The 19,343-nt window shown below is 42.2% G+C and overlaps 1 protein-coding gene across 1 annotated transcript in view; it reads right to left on the reverse strand.

The window, feature by feature from the left end:
* Positions 1–3,292: 3,292 nt before the first annotated feature.
* OTUD3 (OTU deubiquitinase 3) overlaps positions 3,293–19,343 on the reverse strand; it is a 21,306-nt gene continuing 5,255 nt past the window's right edge. Inside the window, exons 2-8 of the mRNA XM_019511903.1 lie at positions 15,202–15,350; positions 14,311–14,423; positions 10,630–10,752; positions 9,789–9,914; positions 8,966–9,062; positions 8,007–8,194; positions 3,293–7,577 (exon numbers count right to left, since the gene is read on the reverse strand). Of these exons, the coding sequence (XP_019367448.1) occupies positions 7,401–7,577; positions 8,007–8,194; positions 8,966–9,062; positions 9,789–9,914; positions 10,630–10,752; positions 14,311–14,423; positions 15,202–15,350 (973 nt within the window). The 3' untranslated portion in view covers positions 3,293–7,400. The remainder of the gene's footprint in view (positions 7,578–8,006; positions 8,195–8,965; positions 9,063–9,788; positions 9,915–10,629; positions 10,753–14,310; positions 14,424–15,201; positions 15,351–19,343) is intronic.

Raw genomic sequence — 19,343 nt, forward strand, 5'->3', positions numbered from 1 at the left:
CCCCAGTGTCATATGCACAAACTGCTATTAGTAATGCTTAACTGACGAGAACAAGGCAAGCAAAACTAGGAATATAAATCTAGTGGAAACGCAACTATTTATCAACATAGCATGAAGCCTGGGAGAGTCCTTTAGTAACCAGGTGATTGCATGGCTAACCTAATCCCTCCCCTCTTGTTTGTGTAACCTCTGCATATAGACTTACGGAAGAGTTGCATTGCTGATTTGAATACAAAGTCTCACCTCCTAGGTTCACAATGCTGAACGTCAACACAACCTGCTAAGGCACATTGTGAAGATGCTATTTGCTAGTTGCTTAATAATCTAACAAAACAGCAATATTGCAGCCCTTTATTAGCAGCAAGTCGGCATGTTATAGATCAGGCTGTAGTTAACAGAGTTTGGGAGATAGGCCATGTGGAGCTGCAGACACTAAAGGACAATGTTGGCATGAGAGAAAATGGGAATAAACTGCCCACAAATACATTTAGGCTGGAAATAAGATGGTTTCTATCTATCAGAAGAGTAAAGTTCTGGAACTGCCTTTAAATAGTAGTAGTGGAGAAAACAGATAAGACGGAGCTCAAGCAGTACATGAGGGGGACTACACAGTGTTGTTGCCTACAAGAGCAGGTGATTAGACTCAGTGACCCAGGAAGTCCCCTCAAGTCCAAGGCCCGCTAAATCTTGGGTGAGACAGGGAATCATCTGCAGGGTCTTGTAAGCATAGTGCACCTAGATGAAATGGAGCTTGGTAAATATATAAGGAAGTTATGATGGGGCATAGTTACCTGTGGTAACAGAAAACTAGGCTTGACAACACTGGAGGTCCCTTCGGTGTCAAGTGCCTCTAAAATGCTACTACTTGGACTTAGCAGCATTTTATATTGACTTTCCACAATGTCAATAGTTACACAAAGTTTTGGGTGTGCCTACAGCTTAACTAAACTCTCCACTATGTCAGACAGGACAGAAGGTTTAATCCAGTGGTGGAAGGACACAAAACTGGGATTGAAGAGATCCAAGCACTGCTTCTGGTGCCTGTCCATTCAGACTGCAAACTCTGCAGGGCAGAGATTGTCTTCTGCTCTGTTTGCACAGGAAGTGGAGCACGGTCAAGTGTCTAAGCACTACAGGGATGTCAATAATAAGTATAGGCTTAGAAGACACTGGGCCTTTGTAGTCATGCCTCAAAACACTGGCATGTTAATCCCTTCTGAATAATAAACCTGTTTTCACCTCATGGATCTGATGCAATCTCAGTGTTACACAGATCAGGATGAACAGCAGTGACCCCTCTGCAGGTGTTCGAGACAGCTCCTGAGAGTCCGACATCATTTGGGTTAGCAGAAGCCGTGAGCGTGGCTGGTGTAAAACCACCTCGGAAAGAACAGACAATGCTGTTGCTAGAGCAGAGTAATCCTGAACTGCCCTCTAGTGTTTGACATGCAGAGGAAAAGGACCTCCCTCAGTAGTACCTACTGAGCACAGGAGTTAGGAAAGCAGCCTCTGAGTCAGAACCTCCTAAACCTTAAATGCGGGAGGCTGCAAATGAGAGAGAAACAGTGAAAAAAACCCTGGTTATATGCACTTCACTCTCCCTTCCAGCATCCACTTTCTGCTGTTGTGAGATAGGATACTGGGCAAGATGAACCTCTGGTCTGAGTCTGACCCAGGAAATGACAATTCTTATGTTCTTTCTTAAGTGAGGCAAGACTCCAGTCCTCTCACTTTAGGTAATAGCACAGCAACTGAAGAGTTAAACAGTGCAAATCAAAGCAAGCCAAACAAGCAACTTGATGCCCCTATAAAAACTGTACTTAAGTGCATGCCCGAGTCCCCCCAACTTTATAAGCAGATAAAGCATGTATGTAAGTAGTGTTGCCAGATCTGGCAGTAGCGTTCTTAAGCTCCAGCTCTTGCAGTTAAAAAGATAATTATTTTCTACCTTGGTTCCAATATTAAAAAACATTGCATACATGATTTGAGTGCCTTCCTAACAATAAAGAAACAGGAGGGCAAAATGCCAAGAACCAAAAAGATATATTAAGCCTCATTATTTTTATTTTTTTGAGCCATGAGGGGCAACGCTTTTTCGGTAGTTGGGAGAGCTGTTGGATAAGCTTTTGGGGGCCCTTCCTCCTTTGCGCATGACATTGCTGTTGACATGGCCAATACAGGATATGAAGTTTGATGCAAAACAACACTGGTAGACTCCCTCATCTATGTCACTCTCTCATTTGGTTCAAAAGGGCCAATAAAGTGTGTTTAAACATGCGACTCAAAAAGACAACAGGCGAGAGACGTATTGCTCCATTTCCTTTGTGTTCAACAGCTTGTTGGGAGGGGTAGGGCTGTCCTAGGTGCAACTACAGAAAAAACACTGGGATTCATTTACAAGGCTTGTCATTTCCCATACAGAACAGTTTGAAAAGGGATTAGTGTTAAGAGGCAAGGATTTTTGTGGGTGTTACCTTTTATTGGACCAACTGCATGGTGGGGATAGACTTAAACTAAGCTTTCCATTTCTAATACTGCTCAGAGGTATTCACCTGGGAGCAAGGAACTGCAGTCCTTGGCTCTGGGATGGAAACACCAAATGAGCACCTTAAACTGCAACCTGACTCATGCATGCTTATTCTTGTTCTCTCTCTCAGGCATACAAAAGAATGAAACCCAAAATTCCCACGTTCTGTAGTGGTGTTTCAGCTACTGGAGAAAAAAGGAGTATTGTCACCTCCACTTACAGTGCCCCTTTATTTCACAGAAAGCCTGACCTAATAAACATGCCCCGAGATTGCTTATCAGAGTTGGTCCACTCAGGCAAGATAGCAGGATGAACTACTAGTTTACAGGGATTGAACCTGCAACCTTTAAACAGGCACTGAGCTGCTGTTAAGTCTGAAATTTTGCTGGACATGCTGAGCAGCAGAAGTTTAGGCAGCTGGGGAACTTCAAATGTTGAACAACTAGGCATTTACAAAGATTTCAAATGCCTCCAATGTTAGGCAGCAACTGAGCAGGAGATCCAACTACAGTACCTAAATTTAGGGCTTAGGTGCCCAAGTTCTGCCCCTAAATCTGGGTCTTCATCTCTTCAGGCCTCAGTCCCTTTATATCTAAAACAGGGAATCTAGCATTTCCCTAACCTCACAGGAGTGTTGCTTTGAGACAGTGAAGACTGCGAGGGAATTAGGAGCTGCAATAGGGATGTTAATAATGGCGAGAGATTCAGGTTGCAGTCACCAACACACCCATGTCGTTCAAATCAACAAAATGAATGAGCCAAGTCTCTTAGTAAAATAATCAAAGTTTAATCTTTGTTCTATAGTCCATCCAACATACAAAACTCTCGTCTCATTCAAATGGCACATCTTTGCAGCTTCTATTGCACTAAGTATTTAAAAAACAAAACGAGTATTTGGCATTTGGTTTGATGATTGAGGCATGATCCCTGCAGAGTGCTCTGAGCTGGGAAGGAAGAGAAAAATTGTCATTCAGCTTATCCAAGGGGAAAATGAGATGCATCTGGAGCACTGCTATGGATGCAAACATTGTAGATCACATGAAATTTCTGATAGTCAGGCACTGTATATGAGGTAAGGCTGCTGAGAAGTCAACAGATGAATGGACTGTCCTCTGCAGAGAATTACGGTATTGTCAGAAACACAAGAATAGGCAGTGCAAGAAATAGGGGGAGCACCTTCCTTCACACAGCAAACCCTGAAGAGTTTAGTTGCATCTGTGCAACTCCCCTAACTTGTCAGAATGTGACCAAGGTGCTTTACTTTCAATTAACTCTTGGCTTCAGAGATATTTTCTATTTAGATGGGTGTTGCACTGGAGAAAATGGGACAGATTCTCAACTGGCAAAGTTAGGCAGCAGCTCCACTGATGCAGGGAGTTATGCAGACCTCCACCACTGAAGCGTTTCTGTACATAAAAACAGGAATAGCACAAACAAATAGTATGGGCTTCTGATAGTTTGGGAAGGAGAACATCAGGGTCCAAGGATAACCACTCAGCCTCTAGCTTTCAAGTGCCAGCAGCAATCTTACCTGCCTAGCAGGCTTCCAAAACTATTCCTTCCAGTCTGCCACTAAAGAGCCACCTGCTTGATAAAACTGGCCCTGTATTCAAAGCCTGAGAACTGGAAGTCTCCGTATGTCATCATGAAATCTTGAACTATCTAGCCCCCAGCTAATATCAAGTCTTATTGAATTTTATACAAGGTAGCCACCTTGACAAACCCGAAGATGCCCAAGCAGCAGGCTATTCAGGATGGAGGTGGTATCTAGTGCCTACCTGGGAACTGAAACTCAAGCACCATAATAAGAGAACATAGTTTATCATCCCAAATTTCCATTCATGAAAAGGAGTTCCCAGAGAAACTATGCACAGGGATGCCCCCAAAAAGATACAAATCAGAAAGGTCAGGCAAACCAGGAGCCTGAACCACAGCCAGCACAAAGCTTTGGGTCTCTCACATAGGGCAAGGCTGTTTTCCTTGGCATGGACTCAAGAAGAGAATGTGGCTACTCTAACAGGAATATCAGCCCAGTACAATAAGAGCTCGTTTAATCCATTTACACATCAGATTAGAGCATTTTCAATTGCATATTCAGTTTCAGATACCCTAAATAAGCAAACAAAGGTGTGATTCTCTCCCCACCTCTAGCAAAGACCTGACACCACTACACAGAAGGCAGTGTCTTCCAGAACAGAGCTGGGCTTTGCAGAATTGGTTGTGAAGGCAACTTGTGTGTTTATGATAGGAACTTTGTCACCCAGTGAATATATCTCCTTTGAGCACAATTATCTCCGCAACCCCCCCACCCCAAGCTGGTGGAACAAGTAATCCTTTTATCAGCTTTGGCTCAAGAAAAGCAATGTGATTCATAGAAGATACCCGAACATCCAATTCCTAACTGGCCAACAAGCAAACTAGCACTGCTACTTAGGCCTATATTATTTATCTAGTCATTTACAGGACCAGTCTCCCATCTCAATATAAAAACAGGGTGGCACAAAACTAACTGGTACTACCCCCTACTATGCAACTGGAAGTAGCATCTTGCTAAGCTATTTTCTTCATTGTATTTATGTCAATGTCACAACACTGGTGACATCCACTTAACTACAAGCTTTCCCCAACCTCTGAGCATCCAACTCACTAGGCATTAGGATAGGAAAGTAGTACATCCAGGCACAATGCTGATGGATATTCATAACCACTTCTGGAGTTTGTGAAGCCTGTAGACAAGTAAACAAAGACTTCTAATCTTTGGACGGGTCAGGAAATAGCAAAGCCCCAGAGTCCTAAACGTAGCACCCTCTCTTTATGCAACAACTGGCCCATTCAGCTAGAAAAATAGGACCACCTATTATCCATGTTTTCACAGTTTTAAAAGTGCACCATCCAAGATGGACCAAGTCCAAAGACATTTTGTTCCCCACATATTTTAATACCTTTTCCTCTACTCCCAAAATCAGCATCCATGAGAACAGATCCACTCAGGAGACCAAATTTCCCACTATAACCCCTCAAAAGCTTTGTACAAACCTTGTTATACTTCAATGGTACTGTGAATTTAGGGCCTATTCATATTGTTTACAGCTAACAAATACTGCTCATAGGTTTCTTGCCAAAGGAAATTTTTATGATGGCTGGCACTAGCATTTAAGACTGATTTGAAAATAATGGACTTTTTGACATGTCAGATGCATCTCTGAGCAGCTGGTCTGTTTGCTATTGTATACACTACTGCCAGCTCTTTAGAGAGGAACCCAAAGGCATTTTAGCTTCCAAGCCCACAGGGCTATTTTGTTTTTCTCCAGCCCTATTCAACATTGCTCATACTTATAGGCCAGGTCCATTTCTTTGATTGTTTCAAATGCTACACAGTAGCAGAGGAAACCAAGAACTGCTAACTCAGGTCTTGGCAGTTCAGTCAAAAGGGTCATTTTTAAAGTATTAAGTCCACACATATTCCAGTACTGATATGGGCTCTAAGGCACATATGCTCACCTTAAAAGAATCCTCCCTCACATGGAAGTTTTCATTAAGCTTTACTTTGAGTAATAGGGTGTCTCCTCTCTCAGTCTCTCTCTTTTTTTTTTTAACTTAGTTCTTCATGCAAGTCCAGGAACTTGATTGATGTTTGATAGTATAAGCCATCATGTATCATGGACCAAATCCCACAACCTTTACTTTAGGCCAAACTCCCACTCATATAGAGGAAAATACCACAAGATTAGACTCTAGTGATCAATTATACTTCATGGTGTTTGGTGATCTTATCTAAGAGGAATTTAAGCTACAAAATCCTATCCTGGAAAAAGCTTGATTTATGAGGAGTGAATTGGGCAAATTTCCCAGCAATCAGTGCTACTTGGAAGCTTGTCCCCAGGACTTCTGAGCCATTGGCTAGAAGAATTTAATTTGGAGATTGAAGACAGTCAAGTTCCCTATTTGGACTCCAGCCCTCAATGCATGAGGCAGAGGATGAAATTCCAGATGTCTAAAAACCAGCACATTTTTGCTAGCACTTAATAGAAATCTCATGTCTGCTGCATCAAGTACTACCTCATTAGACTATACTAGATGGGGAAAATCAACTCTGCAATCAAAGAGTACACGAGTCTCCCCCCTCATTTTATGCAAGTAATATTGTCAGAGAAGAGGGGCTTCATTGCTAGCAGATCAGGGTGCCCACAGATTTCTTCTACACTCACTTTGTGCCAAAAATATCACAGATCCAGCCAGCCCAATTCGCCTCCAGGTACAAATCACCTCTAAAACAGTCAGCAGCATTTAGCAAATGGCTTAGTGGAACAAAAGCAAGAGCAGCTCTATCCAAACTACAACTTGCCATTCAGTTATGGTGTGGGGCACAGGGGATGACAAATCTTACATATTTTGCTATAGTGGTTGGCTGATAGTTTCGGTTTTGGAAAGGATTCCAGAAGTTTGTTCCAGTCACTTTAAAGAGAGAGAGAGAGAGAGAGAGAAAGAAAGAGAGAGAGAAAATGGGAAAGTGTATTCCTCAGCTGAAAACAGTTAACACTCCCCTTTACAGTAACTTAAAACAAGTATTCTTCCATGCTTGAAAGCAAATCTCATGCCAGGTATATAGGGAGACGGCTCAACGTTCACTGAACCACCTCCACATTTTCACTTTGTTAAGCTTTGACCATCCCTCACTCACTGGCAAATGTTCTCTAATGTCCCCAGGTTGCTCTTCCTGTAGCTGTAGAAAGCCAAAAAAGACTTAGCACGCAGAGACTATGAGTGGATGCCCACAAATTTGTTTTGAAGAGTATGGCCTTCTCTCAAGTGTCACTACTCTTCCTCCTCGATTCTGTTTCCCATTTGCAAAGAGGCCTAAACACGGTCACAGTCAAATATTCACAGCCGCAAGGGCCTTCACTAGAGTGACCTGCGTGTTTGAGTCTGTCTCATTCCGGTTGTTATTTGCATTGTTACTCTTGTTAGTCAAGGCTTTCTGACGGTGCCTTTCTTCTTGTCGCCTCTTCTTCTCCAGCCGCTGCTGCTCCTTCCTTTGTTTATTAGATACCTGCAAAGAGTCGAACAATAAATACAGTTCAAAGGACCTACATGCCATGCTCACCAGGGAAAGTACTGTCTTCTTTATCAGAGACAGACAAACAAGCTGATACTAAAGAACCACTGGTGCAATGCCATGGTCTCAAAACTTGTGATCCAAGCCCTTTACATAGAAATAAAATCTATCCCTTTGAGGGAAAAAAGAAATAAAATCTATCCCTTTGAGGGAAAAAAGGCCACGTTATTCTAACATGCCCATTACTTAGCAATAAATTCAGGAACTTGCTTTCTTGCAGCAATACTTTAAGTAATGTTTGAGAGATGAAATTCAGCCAGGGCTTCCCCCATATACTGGTATTCCACTCACCCCAAAGGGATCTGTAACCTCTCACCCCCATTTCCCACCCCACCTCCACACTTTTCCATACACTTTCCATACCTTTGGGAAATGGTTTTTGCTGGCTCGAGTCTCTTCAACAGGTCTAACCTGTGCCTTGTTGTTTTCTGTTCCACCTGGAGGTAAACCCTGATTTCCAAAGATTCTACTGCCACTCCCATTCTCCTCCCACAGGGCTGAGCTACGCGGCTTCTGACCTTTGGCCTGGGAACCACACTGCTCCTCTGCATCTACCGATACAAGAGATTTCGGTCAGAGATGCTCTAAGCAAGAGTGGATCATGCCAAAGTGTTACCAGATTTATTGTAGGCCGTCAGCCATGATTATAAGTATGGTTTCTTTGTAAAAATGTCAGTAACCCATCCATGAAGTACAACCCACTGCAAAGTAAAAAGAAGGACCCTGCACACAACGGGTCTTTTTTCCTCTTCGTAGTTTCAACCTGATTTCTACCCAAATGTGCTTGTAATAGCTTTGTGAAAAAGATAAGAAGAGTGGTAGGTGGCAGAAGAGAGACCAGCATCCCAACAGCAGGCTCAGGATGGATTAGGTTCAGTGGGGAGATGAGTGAATAAGCATTGGAAATCCATTTATTTAAGGGGCTGAATGGCTCAAGGGATTGGTAACTTGAACCCTTTAAACTCTGTACTATCACCACAAATCCATCCCAGATTGGTTGCAGTAACATGTGTTAAGTGTTTTTTTGTGAAAATAATTGTTTGTTTGACTCCAGTTCATAGCAGAGTCGCTAAAACCAGCTTCACAACCGTCACCATACTGAAAGCGTCAGCAGAGTCACCAAAAAATAACTGGGAGTGGAAGTTCACCCTCATCCTGTAAGAGGTTATCCTTCTGAGCCATGGCTTACATACACCAATAGGACAGCCAAGAGAAATGTGTGTTCTGCTACTGCTATATGAGTCTCATGTTTAAGGAATGTCTCTAATGTGGTCTATGGGGCATTTTTCAAAAGGATAAAGGTAACAGATCTGCTTACTTACTGATTCTTTTCACTTCATTCACTTGGAGAATGGCAAATATTGCAGAATCAATATTGTAGTTCTCCACTTCTAGAATCTGACTTATGAAATGTAGATCCTATCCACAAGAGAGAGAGGAGGACACATGTATTGGAAAGATTCTGAACCACTGTTAGTGAGGACACTTGTACAGTTAGCTACACCATTCTGACTAGAAGTTAGTTTTGTTTCTGGAATCCCTGTAAATTTTTTTTTTTGCTGTGAGACCAGAGACAACAGCAATAAGTTTGAGCTACACCAAGACATGGAAACCCAAAGATCATGGCAGACCAGTACAGTGAGCCAGGTCAAGCCTGCACATATACAGCCCTTTAGAGTAACAGACAGTCCCTGACCTATGTCTGTACAGGACTAAATACAATGGGCCCTGTTCTCAGTCAGCTTCAAGGCATTATTAGCAGGAGCAGTGCAGCTGCTAAATACAGCCATTTAGTAACAATGGCCCAGGTTTGTCAAACTACCTAGTGATTTTGGGTGTCTTTCTGAGACCTCTGACAAGGGCCCCAGGTTCACAAAATGGAGCTCAGCAATATTTGAAAATCTGGCTCCTCTAGGAAATGACAAAGTCAACACATAAATAAAGAAACAAATTACTAGTCACTCATAAAAGGGACATGCTTTGCCTGTAATTAGCCTACCTGTATTAGCAAGTATATCCAGATCTGTGGCTCTGGCACTAAAGCTGCCCAAGAGCATCAGCCAGTGAACCATTCTCAAGTCAATCTTCACGTAACAATGGGTGCTCTCTATTTTGCATATTACTCACAAAATACTAAATACTGACCGAACACCCAGTTGCATTGCGAACTTTTTGAATAGCATCCTCTACTTCATCCTCCACCTCCTCTTCAGATTCATCCTTCTTTGGCTCGATTTTCTCCTTCTTATTTGTTTCATTTTTACAAAGCATCTACAATAACAAGCAAGATGCACATGGATCAGCATGGGTCAAGACAAGACCCCAGAGCATAGGAAAACACAGTCATTTTAAGATGGACAAAAGGAAACTAGTGCCAGCAGCAAAGTGACCTTAGCTATTATAATCACAGCCCTTTTCCTCAAAGCTCCTTTTTTAATATAGGTCTTTGAAACCAAATAATTTTTTTACTGTCTTTTACACTGTTTCCCATAACTCTTATTAATACTACAGGATCACAAACATAAGCAATAGCTAGATTCTCTGAAACTGTTAACATCATTGCACACTGTACAATTACATGCAGACTGATTCTTGCACAGCTCAGTCTAACCCTTCATAATGACAGGTAGAACAGGCTGTAGTGTAAGACTATTACCTGTATTGACCCCCTCTTGATTTTCAATGTATACAGGTGTGCACACACAGTAGGCTGACATGGGGCTTACTCAGAGATACCTGGACATCCTCTCAAATCAGAAGCAGGACTAGAATTCAGCAAATCTTGGATCACAGTCCAGCAAACTAAGAACACTGTTGAAACAGGCTGCTAGGGTGGAAAACTGTAACTCTTTAACTGTAAAACTGTAACTCTGGGGAGAGATTCTCTCTTTACCAGTGCTAAAAACAAGACACTGGTGAGAAGAAACATATGCCCACATCTTCAAATTCCAGAGCTGACTTCACAGGTCATTCTGTCACCACCAACCTCTGTTTGAAGATTAGCCGGAGCTTCAGAGTTGTCATTGATTCTCCGTACGCTATCATAGTGTTCTCCATGCCGATAGGCAATGTGAAGCTCCCTCACATTGCTTTCATCTGTGCCTCTGATCTAAAGAAGATAGAAATATTTTCAATGAGGACAAAAGTTGCACCAACTTTAGCTCCATATTTTGAAGAGCATTTGATCTTTCCAGTAGTGCATAAGAACAATGCAAACATTGCCCTGAGAAGCTTCTCAGGTGGCTAATGAGCACCTTTAAATTAGGTGATGTTAACAAATCCCCCAAACATACCAAAAATAGTATCACCCATCATATACAAACTGCGGTGCTGGGAAGCAAAATCAACGCTCAGTTCTTCCGACTTTAGAAGTGTAGTGTTGGTAGATTTAATCTTTAAGTACCACTGGCCAGGAGACTTATTTTAATTTCCATTAAAACCACTTGCAACATTTTTAATCTTCTAAAATTTCTCACAAAGAGTGCTTTAGTTCCCTGGCAACCTCCCTAAATTTTCAATGAAAAGAGAAAGTATCACAATAAAGTTCCTATTCCTTTTAAAAGACATTCTTCCTTAAAAATGACAAAATATGGTTAGGCAGTATTTAGTTAAGAGTGACCAGCTAAGATCTCACTATTTTGGACAAGAATTGCTTTAAAAAAAATCTTTCACAGGTGTGACACGATGGCATTCATAAAATTTGCAACGAGAGATGACATTTTCTGGAGTTAACTGTAGATTTGCAAACCCAGACAAATGCCAATTGTGGGAATCAGGTAACTGAATTTCAGAGGACTGTTTACAGCCCAATGTTCATCTACTATATCAGTTCAAAGTTTAGCAATTGTCTACCCAAAGAGTCATCTGTATTTACTGATGAAACAAAATGTTAGGATAACTCCTTTATCAGGGTGTCTGGATAAATGAAATTACTTACACATTCATATAAAACACTGCTTAACGTCTCCACTCTTGCAATGAAATATAGAGAATTACACAGATGTTTTCATAACTGAGTCTTTGTAAGCCTGCTTTACTCACCTGTCAGCTTGGAGTTCGGAGAATGGAGGCCTGAGTTACAGATGACTCCCATCACCCAAAGCAGCACAAAGAATGATTTAAGGTTCTTGTGTGGTTTAAGGCTCTGCAGTTTCCCAATCCTTTCAGTTCTTTGAACCCAGGTCTTTATAGCTAAAGATATTTACCACTCACCTTTAAACTATATCCACTCTTGTGTACACATTTGTCTTGTGTTAATCATTTGAGATCTCAAATACAGGTTCTCTCCATTTATTTAAATTTTTTAAACTTGTTCACCTTCAAGTTTCAAGTCAACAACTTCTATTTAACTCTCCTTTCATGTTTATGGAAGTCAGTATGTTGGATGGGAACACGATTTAGTTTTTATACTTCATCAGCCTGACAGGTGGTTGCCATTATAGGAGCACAGGCATGCAGTTCCAAAAGCATATTTTGCCATTTTGCTTGATTTCCTTCTTTGTGGCGTTAATTCTAATTTAGCAAGGCCTCCATGTGAGCTCTCCAGCAACTTACACAAGCTATAAATCAGAGGTCTGCTGCAGGGAACATGCAACTAAGTGCAGAAAGCAACCACATCACAATTTTACCCAGAAAGGAAGAATTAAGATGCTAGTTTTCATGTGGAAATGGACTGATTTATTTTGCTCTCATTAACAAAGGAAAATGACCAAAGCACTGATGGAGACAAAGCAAACCCTTTAACTCCACAGGTACAACAGGCAACTCAAGAAGCCTTTCTTTTTTTAAAGTAAACCAAGAAAGCTGATCCAAAACCCAAGGAAGGCAATAGGCAGAACTCACTGATTTTAATAAGCTTTGGATCAGATGACAAATGCATTAAGTATTAAGCTGAGTTAAAAGCCTCAAACTCTTACTCAACTCAGATTTTTTTTTCACTTGGTTGCTTTGCATTTAAGGGTAATTCTTATAACACTAAGGACTCAAGCAGGACAAGGAAAGTGAGTATCTGTAAAGGCAGCCCCTATGGAGGAGGGTTGGGGCAGAATGATGGATGCGAGTGGACTGTGTTCCCCCCACCCTGACTTATATGCTTTGTGATTAGGGACTTCCATCACTAGGGGTATTAACTTAATCCCTTTCACCAACATTACATTCAGGCATGCAAAACTTGGGCTCTCATAAGCCCTGTAATTATGGCACTGAAAAGGTCAGCGGGCAAGGGAAACAGCTGGAGGTTACTGAAGTGACACACAAAGTACAGATAAGAGCACATTAACTTGAATATCCAGTTCAAAACAATAATGCAAGTAACATTTCCATGAATTCTGGCAGAGCAGTTACCTCTGTATGCTCTGCGGGGTCAAGAAGTTGAACATTCTTCCTGCTGACTTGTTTTCACAATTATCAAATTTAACACGGAACAGAGCTTTTTTTTTACCGTGAGGGACAGTTAACCTGGTTCTTTTATGGTTCTGAAGTCTATGCAATAGCATACTAGAGTACACAGGCAATTATTTTGGGCACAGGGCTGCTTACTGAGTTTCAGCAAGCCATCAAGCGTCACATGACAGGCAGCCCAGGGCAGATTAATGTTAATTTTCTAAATTTTTTAGGGGCCGCATGGGCCTGATAGAATGGCCTGGCGGGCCACATCTGGCCCCCAGGCTGCATTTTGCCCACCCCTGTGCTAACACATCATTAAGACCTTCAACATGTTTCTTCTTTGACATCTACATAGATGTCAAACCAAAAAAAAAAAAACTGTGCAGTTCATTGTGCTGGCTGTGAAGTGAGGCAATTTCTTTATAACCAATGAGACATAACAGATGAACCATCCTGGACTGAAGTAGCCTGCTCACTTGCTGCACCTCTGAACACATAAAAAAGACTTTCTAAGTGACTGCTTTTCCAGTACGAACACACAAATGGTAGGGACCTGCTAGGCCACCAAATGCAGTCCTAAGCTACCACAGACCATGATATTCTTCATGCCTCAAACTGATCAAACTGCATCTTAAAATCAGTTTGCATTTTTGCCTTTACTAGCCCTGTTGGAAGGCACTTTCAGTAAATTTCACTGCCCAGATGGTTAGAAATTAGCTTTTTCTCCTGAAATTGATAAAGAACTAATTAAGCTTCACAAACAAGATCCCCATCATTCTCTACATTGTTGTAACAATCCCACTTAAAACTCAACAGCGCTGAAAGCCTCCACCAGACTTACCTCAGTCTAATCTGAAAGCAGCTACCAGTATGCATAGATCTCACACTTAGTGGTATAAACCAACTTTAAGGAAGTTGTGTCAGCTTGAGGGAGAAGGATCTGCTCCAGCATATTCACATTTCATACATTTAAACTTTGTTTTTACCCCAGTTAAAGTTCTTTACCTCATTTACATAATTAAGGAAGAGTGGGATGCTGAAGTCATTCACAATTATGCCAAGACTAATATCTAAGATTCAGGATTCCCTCTTAAAAATACATTAAATATCAGCTTGGTACCCAAAAACTTGTCCATAAACCTCCCAACATGCAGTTAGTCCAACAAAAGGTATCAACCACATAGATCCTTGCCTTGCATTAAACAACAGAAAATTTTAACACTATCTAGACTACCCAGCAAAAAGCAAGGCCAAATTAGGAAAGCTTAGCTTTGATTCTTACCTGCCACAGTGGAGCATTGAGCTGATGAATAACTACATTCATTTGATTGTTCCTTGCAAATGCCACAATAGCATCATTGCCAGCAAAAGTGCCAGGCTTCGCCAAATTGGAGACTAGGGAAAAGATGAGAACAGATATAGAAGGGGTTAGGCACTTGGCTGCCGCCTGCAAACACACCTGAAAACCACAACCCGAGCAACAACCCTGAGAAACAACGGAAAGCAAGCCCTACCAGCAAGCATAGCATTACCCATTAGAAACTGGCCAAGATAAAAGATTAAGCGGTCTTGGATCACCATCTCTAGCAGAACAGCTTCCCCTAAAACCATGCATGGTCATCAGCTCGGCTGTAGGTTTGAGTACACAGCAGTCTTCTCTCTATCTTCCAAACAGTTTCCCACACGTTACTCAGTGGTTTCTACAGGCTCTCATAGCAAGTCTATATAGGGTTGTTTTTCTTTTATCCATGTTTTTTATTGTTTTTCTTTTATTCTTTTTTCTTTTGCATTATTCAATGCAACCAATATCAACCTTTCAATTTTGATACCACACTAAAGCCGAGAATTTTAGAATGAAAATTTCAGAGGAACCCAAGGGAGTTCAGCAGTCAATGCCTACTGAAGTGTTCTGGGAGCTAGGCACTGAACTTACTTAGGCTTCATTCAACTATCCCAGCTTTTTGCTTCTCCACACTTGACCTCAATTTGAATATACTCCAAGGTCAGGCAAATGCTCACCTCTCTAGCATCCCATTATTCCCCTGAAATTTGTTGGTGGAGAAAACTCTGGCATGATATAACCAAATGACATTTAAAGAATGTAGAGAGACTCTTAATATAGGTTTGGGCCAGAAAAATAGCCTCTTCTATTAGTATCCCACCAGGACTGTACCATGCTTCTCAAAGGGAACGTCATCCTCCACAAAAGGCTCAAAATCTTCCCGCTGTTTTATCATGTAATCCACTGTTTCCTGGCGGTGTTTGAGGTGGTTCCGGGAATGTCCCTCCAGCTGGTCACCAAGTGCTCGAAACAAACAATTGCTACAAAAGAGAAGATTTCCAGTTAGCCTGTTTGAAGTGTATTTAACACTAGGAAAAGTACCAGATTAATACCAGCATCCTCAATTTACTGACAGAAACACTACAGTGTAATCTTCCCTGCACCTCAGACCTGTAGCAATATGGGAATGAGTTTGTTTCCACTCAATGCAAAGCCTCTCTACTGAATTGCAAGCAGCAGTAAAAACTGCATTTCTGTTGATAAAATAGAAAACTATGGGCAGACAAAAAGCAAATCTGCACACACCACACTCCCTTGTACTGGGCCAGAATACCACCCCAAAGTGAATGGGATTTGGATACCACCCCTTTGGAAATGCCAGTAAAACAAGGGTGCAACAATGAGTGAGAGTCTAAATGATCATCATCAAAAAGCTTGTTAATGCCATTCTGCTAACTCCCATCATAGGCCCCATCTCCTACTCTTCCAGGTCAACGGTTTGATTAGTGCTTCAGGGAGGGACTAGGGTGCTCACAGCTGGAATTTTGCTTAGGATGAATTGGAAATTCTCTGATATGACTTAATCTCTTCTAGGAATTAGGTCATTCAACCTGCCCCACCTTAAGTAAGTAATTACTGTGACAATCTCCCTAGAACATTCAAGGAGACTGAATGATTCACTCCTCTTTTAAAAAAAATATGAACTTTCTCAACTCAATTCAGTCTATAGACATCATATGGTCTTAAATAAGAATGGTAGCTGTAGTATTAGCTCTAGTATGTGTTACAAAAGTTAGAATATTTAATATCCTTCTATGTATTCAGTATTATTCAAAATGCAAAAAGCAAGTATGATGGGTAGGAACACACCAGATATTAAAAGCCAGACAGACACCTGACAGCCAGAAGCCAACACAAAACAGGAGGGTGAGGGCACCTGTCAGAGCCTCTACTCCAGCTGCTGGAACAGAAAATATGACTCCGATTGTCAAAGCTGTGCTGTTCTAGGACCCTGTTCAGAGGTCCTCACTTCTATATTTGTCTCTAGACAGTAAGTCTGGCAGAACTGAAGGCTGTTTCTCCTCCCAGGGATCTTCTGGCATCTCCCCCAAGTATAGATTCATAGATTAAAGGTCGGAAGGGACCTAGTAGATCTTCTAGCCCGACCCCCCGCCAGGGCCGGAGAACGACAAAAAACCCCCAAAAAGAGAAACGGGACTCAAATGAGTCCAGCCAGGTAGGCATCCAGCCTCTTCTTAAAGACCCCCAGGGTAGGGGCCAGCACCACTTCCCTTGGAAGTTGGTTCCAGCTCCTAGCCACCCTAACTGTGAAGTAGTTCTTGCGGATGTCCAATCTATACCTCCTCTCCATCAACTTGTGCCCATTGCTCCTTGTATCTTCTGGAAGGAAGAAGGAACATACTTTCCACCTCTAGTCCACAGTTTTTGATAACTCCGGAGGGGTCTCTGCTCCCCTGCCCTCCACTATGCATGGACTTATTTAGTCTCTACCTGCTTTTAAATCAGCTTAGCAACTTGCAACCTCAAACCGAAACCAGAACAATTCTTGCCAGCTCCTCAGTTGCCAGCCTAGCTCTGAATAGCAGAACTAAACTTACCAGTCCTTCACTTTGTATGACTATTACTCACATTGCTATATAGCTCATGCTGTAGGTCCCACACGTCTTATGCTCACAGAGGGAAAGCTTCCTACTCACCAGTGGACAAGTGATTTTCCGACTCCGTTGACACACAGAGCTCTATTTACCAAGTACTGCTGAAACTAGCATGTTCACCTTTACATTGCTACACAGATTCACCTCACCTTTCAATTTACCCTGCAATGGCATCATGTTGTAGTATAATTGGAGGGAATAAAGTCTGGCCCACTAATAACCTCTTCAAAGTCAACCTAGGGATACCCATACTGGATCAAATGAACCAGTGCATTCAAAGGCTCTTCATATTTTACATACCAGAAACAGATGTGAAATACCAAGTCTGCTACAATCTTCCTTACTTCAAAGGCAGGGCAGTGTGGCTTGACAGCCATCCAGAGAGGTGCCACACTGCCTCGCCTTCTGCCTAATGTCAAACTAGCCCAGCTAATCCCCTCTCTCTTCCTTACTTTGTTAGATTCCTTCCCAATTTGGTCCAATTCACACAACATAATGAACACATTTGGTCTTACTGCATTCAGGCAACCTTGGGACATAACTTCACATGCTAACTGTTCACAGGCTGTTTAAAACCAGAGCCTGGGACACAATTACATCAGCACTGAAAATCCAGGATGTGTCACCCCTCACAAGGTTTCCTGTGAGGTGTGTTCACTTTGGCATCTGGCAGAGATGGGACTGAGCTCCCTGAAGCCCCAGGCTCCCCTCTGCCTCCATCCTGTTCAACTGCATGCAGGGGGGTGTCTTTTTAACTGTGGTTTGAGGGGCAGCAAATCCTTCCCTCAACGTTCAAGCATGTTTCTGGGGAGCAGCAGGGATGCAGAAAGAGAAGGGGGAGCACAAGTCAAGAGAGAGCATGTGCTACAGGCAGGGCAGGTGCATTGCAGAGGCACTGGGCACAGAAGCAGGAAGCAGGCAGGTCTGGCAGTGTTGCCAGGTGGACGATAATTACCGTATTTGTATGATAATTTCAACCCCTGTATGATCAATAATAGTAAAAGTGTTCAAAAAGTACGATAATTTGAGGTAGCTCATTCATGCAGCATACGCAAAACCCAAGTCACTCTCAGAGAGTCTGAACTGACCTGGGGGTTTGCTGCCAGCACGTTCTTAGGACAGCTGGCCTCAAAATAAAGAAATGCCTCAACTTTGATGACCCAGTTCTCACTCACTCACTGGTATCTTACAGCAACCAATAGAAAGTAAAGAAGACAACAACTTATTTACAGACTCATTTCCATTTTTTTTCAGGGTACAATAGTTTTTCAGCAAAGACGATCATTTTTGGGCTCCCAATATGATAATTTAATATTTAAGACCTGGCAACACTGGGCTGGCACCGCAATCGGGGTACCCAGGAGGGGCAGAGGCAGGCTGCACCCTGGCCCACACCTGCAGTGGGGATGCACACACCGCTGGGCAGCACAGGGAGGCTGTGAAGTGTTGCCAGGTCTTAACTATGAAATTACTGTACTTGAAGCTCAAAATTATTGCATTTGCTGAACCCTACACAGAAAAAATACGTAAATAAATCCTCTTCTTTACAGGCAGTCCTCGGACTTACAACACAGTTGGTTCCTGAAAATGGTGTCTTAAGTTGAAACACTGTAACTCGGAACCCATTTTCCTCTAGGAAGCAATGTTATAAATGGGGGATTGGTTCCTGAACCAAGGCCCGATACCCCGTTTTCACCCAAAATAACCAAGAACTTTGTACTCAATCAATTATAGATGAGTAACATTACTGTATTTATATCGTAAATAGCAATCATATTGATTTGGAAGGACTTCTTTGAGGTGACTTTGCTGGACTTTTTGAAGGACTCTTGGTTGGACTTTCTGACGGGTTCTCGGCTGGAGTCTTCTCAAGAGTTTCGGCTGCAGGTTTTTCTGGAGTCTTGTCGGCTTTCTTAAATAAAGTGACCAAGAAAGTTTGGACAGATGTTCTCCAGGGAGATGGGTGACAGCGACTTGTTCTCTGTCGTGGTGTCACATCGGATCAAGCGTTGTAAAATCGAAACTGACGTCAGAAAGTTGAAACAGGGTGTCCATTTATAGACGCTGTATATGCGAAACATCGTAACTCGAGACATCGTAAGTTGAGGACTGCCCGTACTTTCTATCAGTTGCTGTAAGACACCGGTGAACGGATGAGAACTGGGTTCTCCAAGTTGAAGCATGTCTTTATTTTGATGCCCGCCGTCCTCACACAGCACTGGCAGCAAACCCCAAAGTCAGGTCAGACTCTCCAAGAGAGACCTGGGTTTTGCATATGCCACATCGTAGGTTTTGAGCACTTTTGCTATTACCAATCGTACATCCTCCAAGGGTTGAAATGATTGTACGCATACAATA

Source organism: Gavialis gangeticus, unplaced genomic scaffold, assembly GCF_001723915.1.
Source record: "Gavialis gangeticus isolate Ggan-Ray unplaced genomic scaffold, GavGan_comp1, whole genome shotgun sequence".
In the NCBI taxonomy this organism is placed as follows: Eukaryota; Metazoa; Chordata; order Crocodylia; family Gavialidae; genus Gavialis; species Gavialis gangeticus.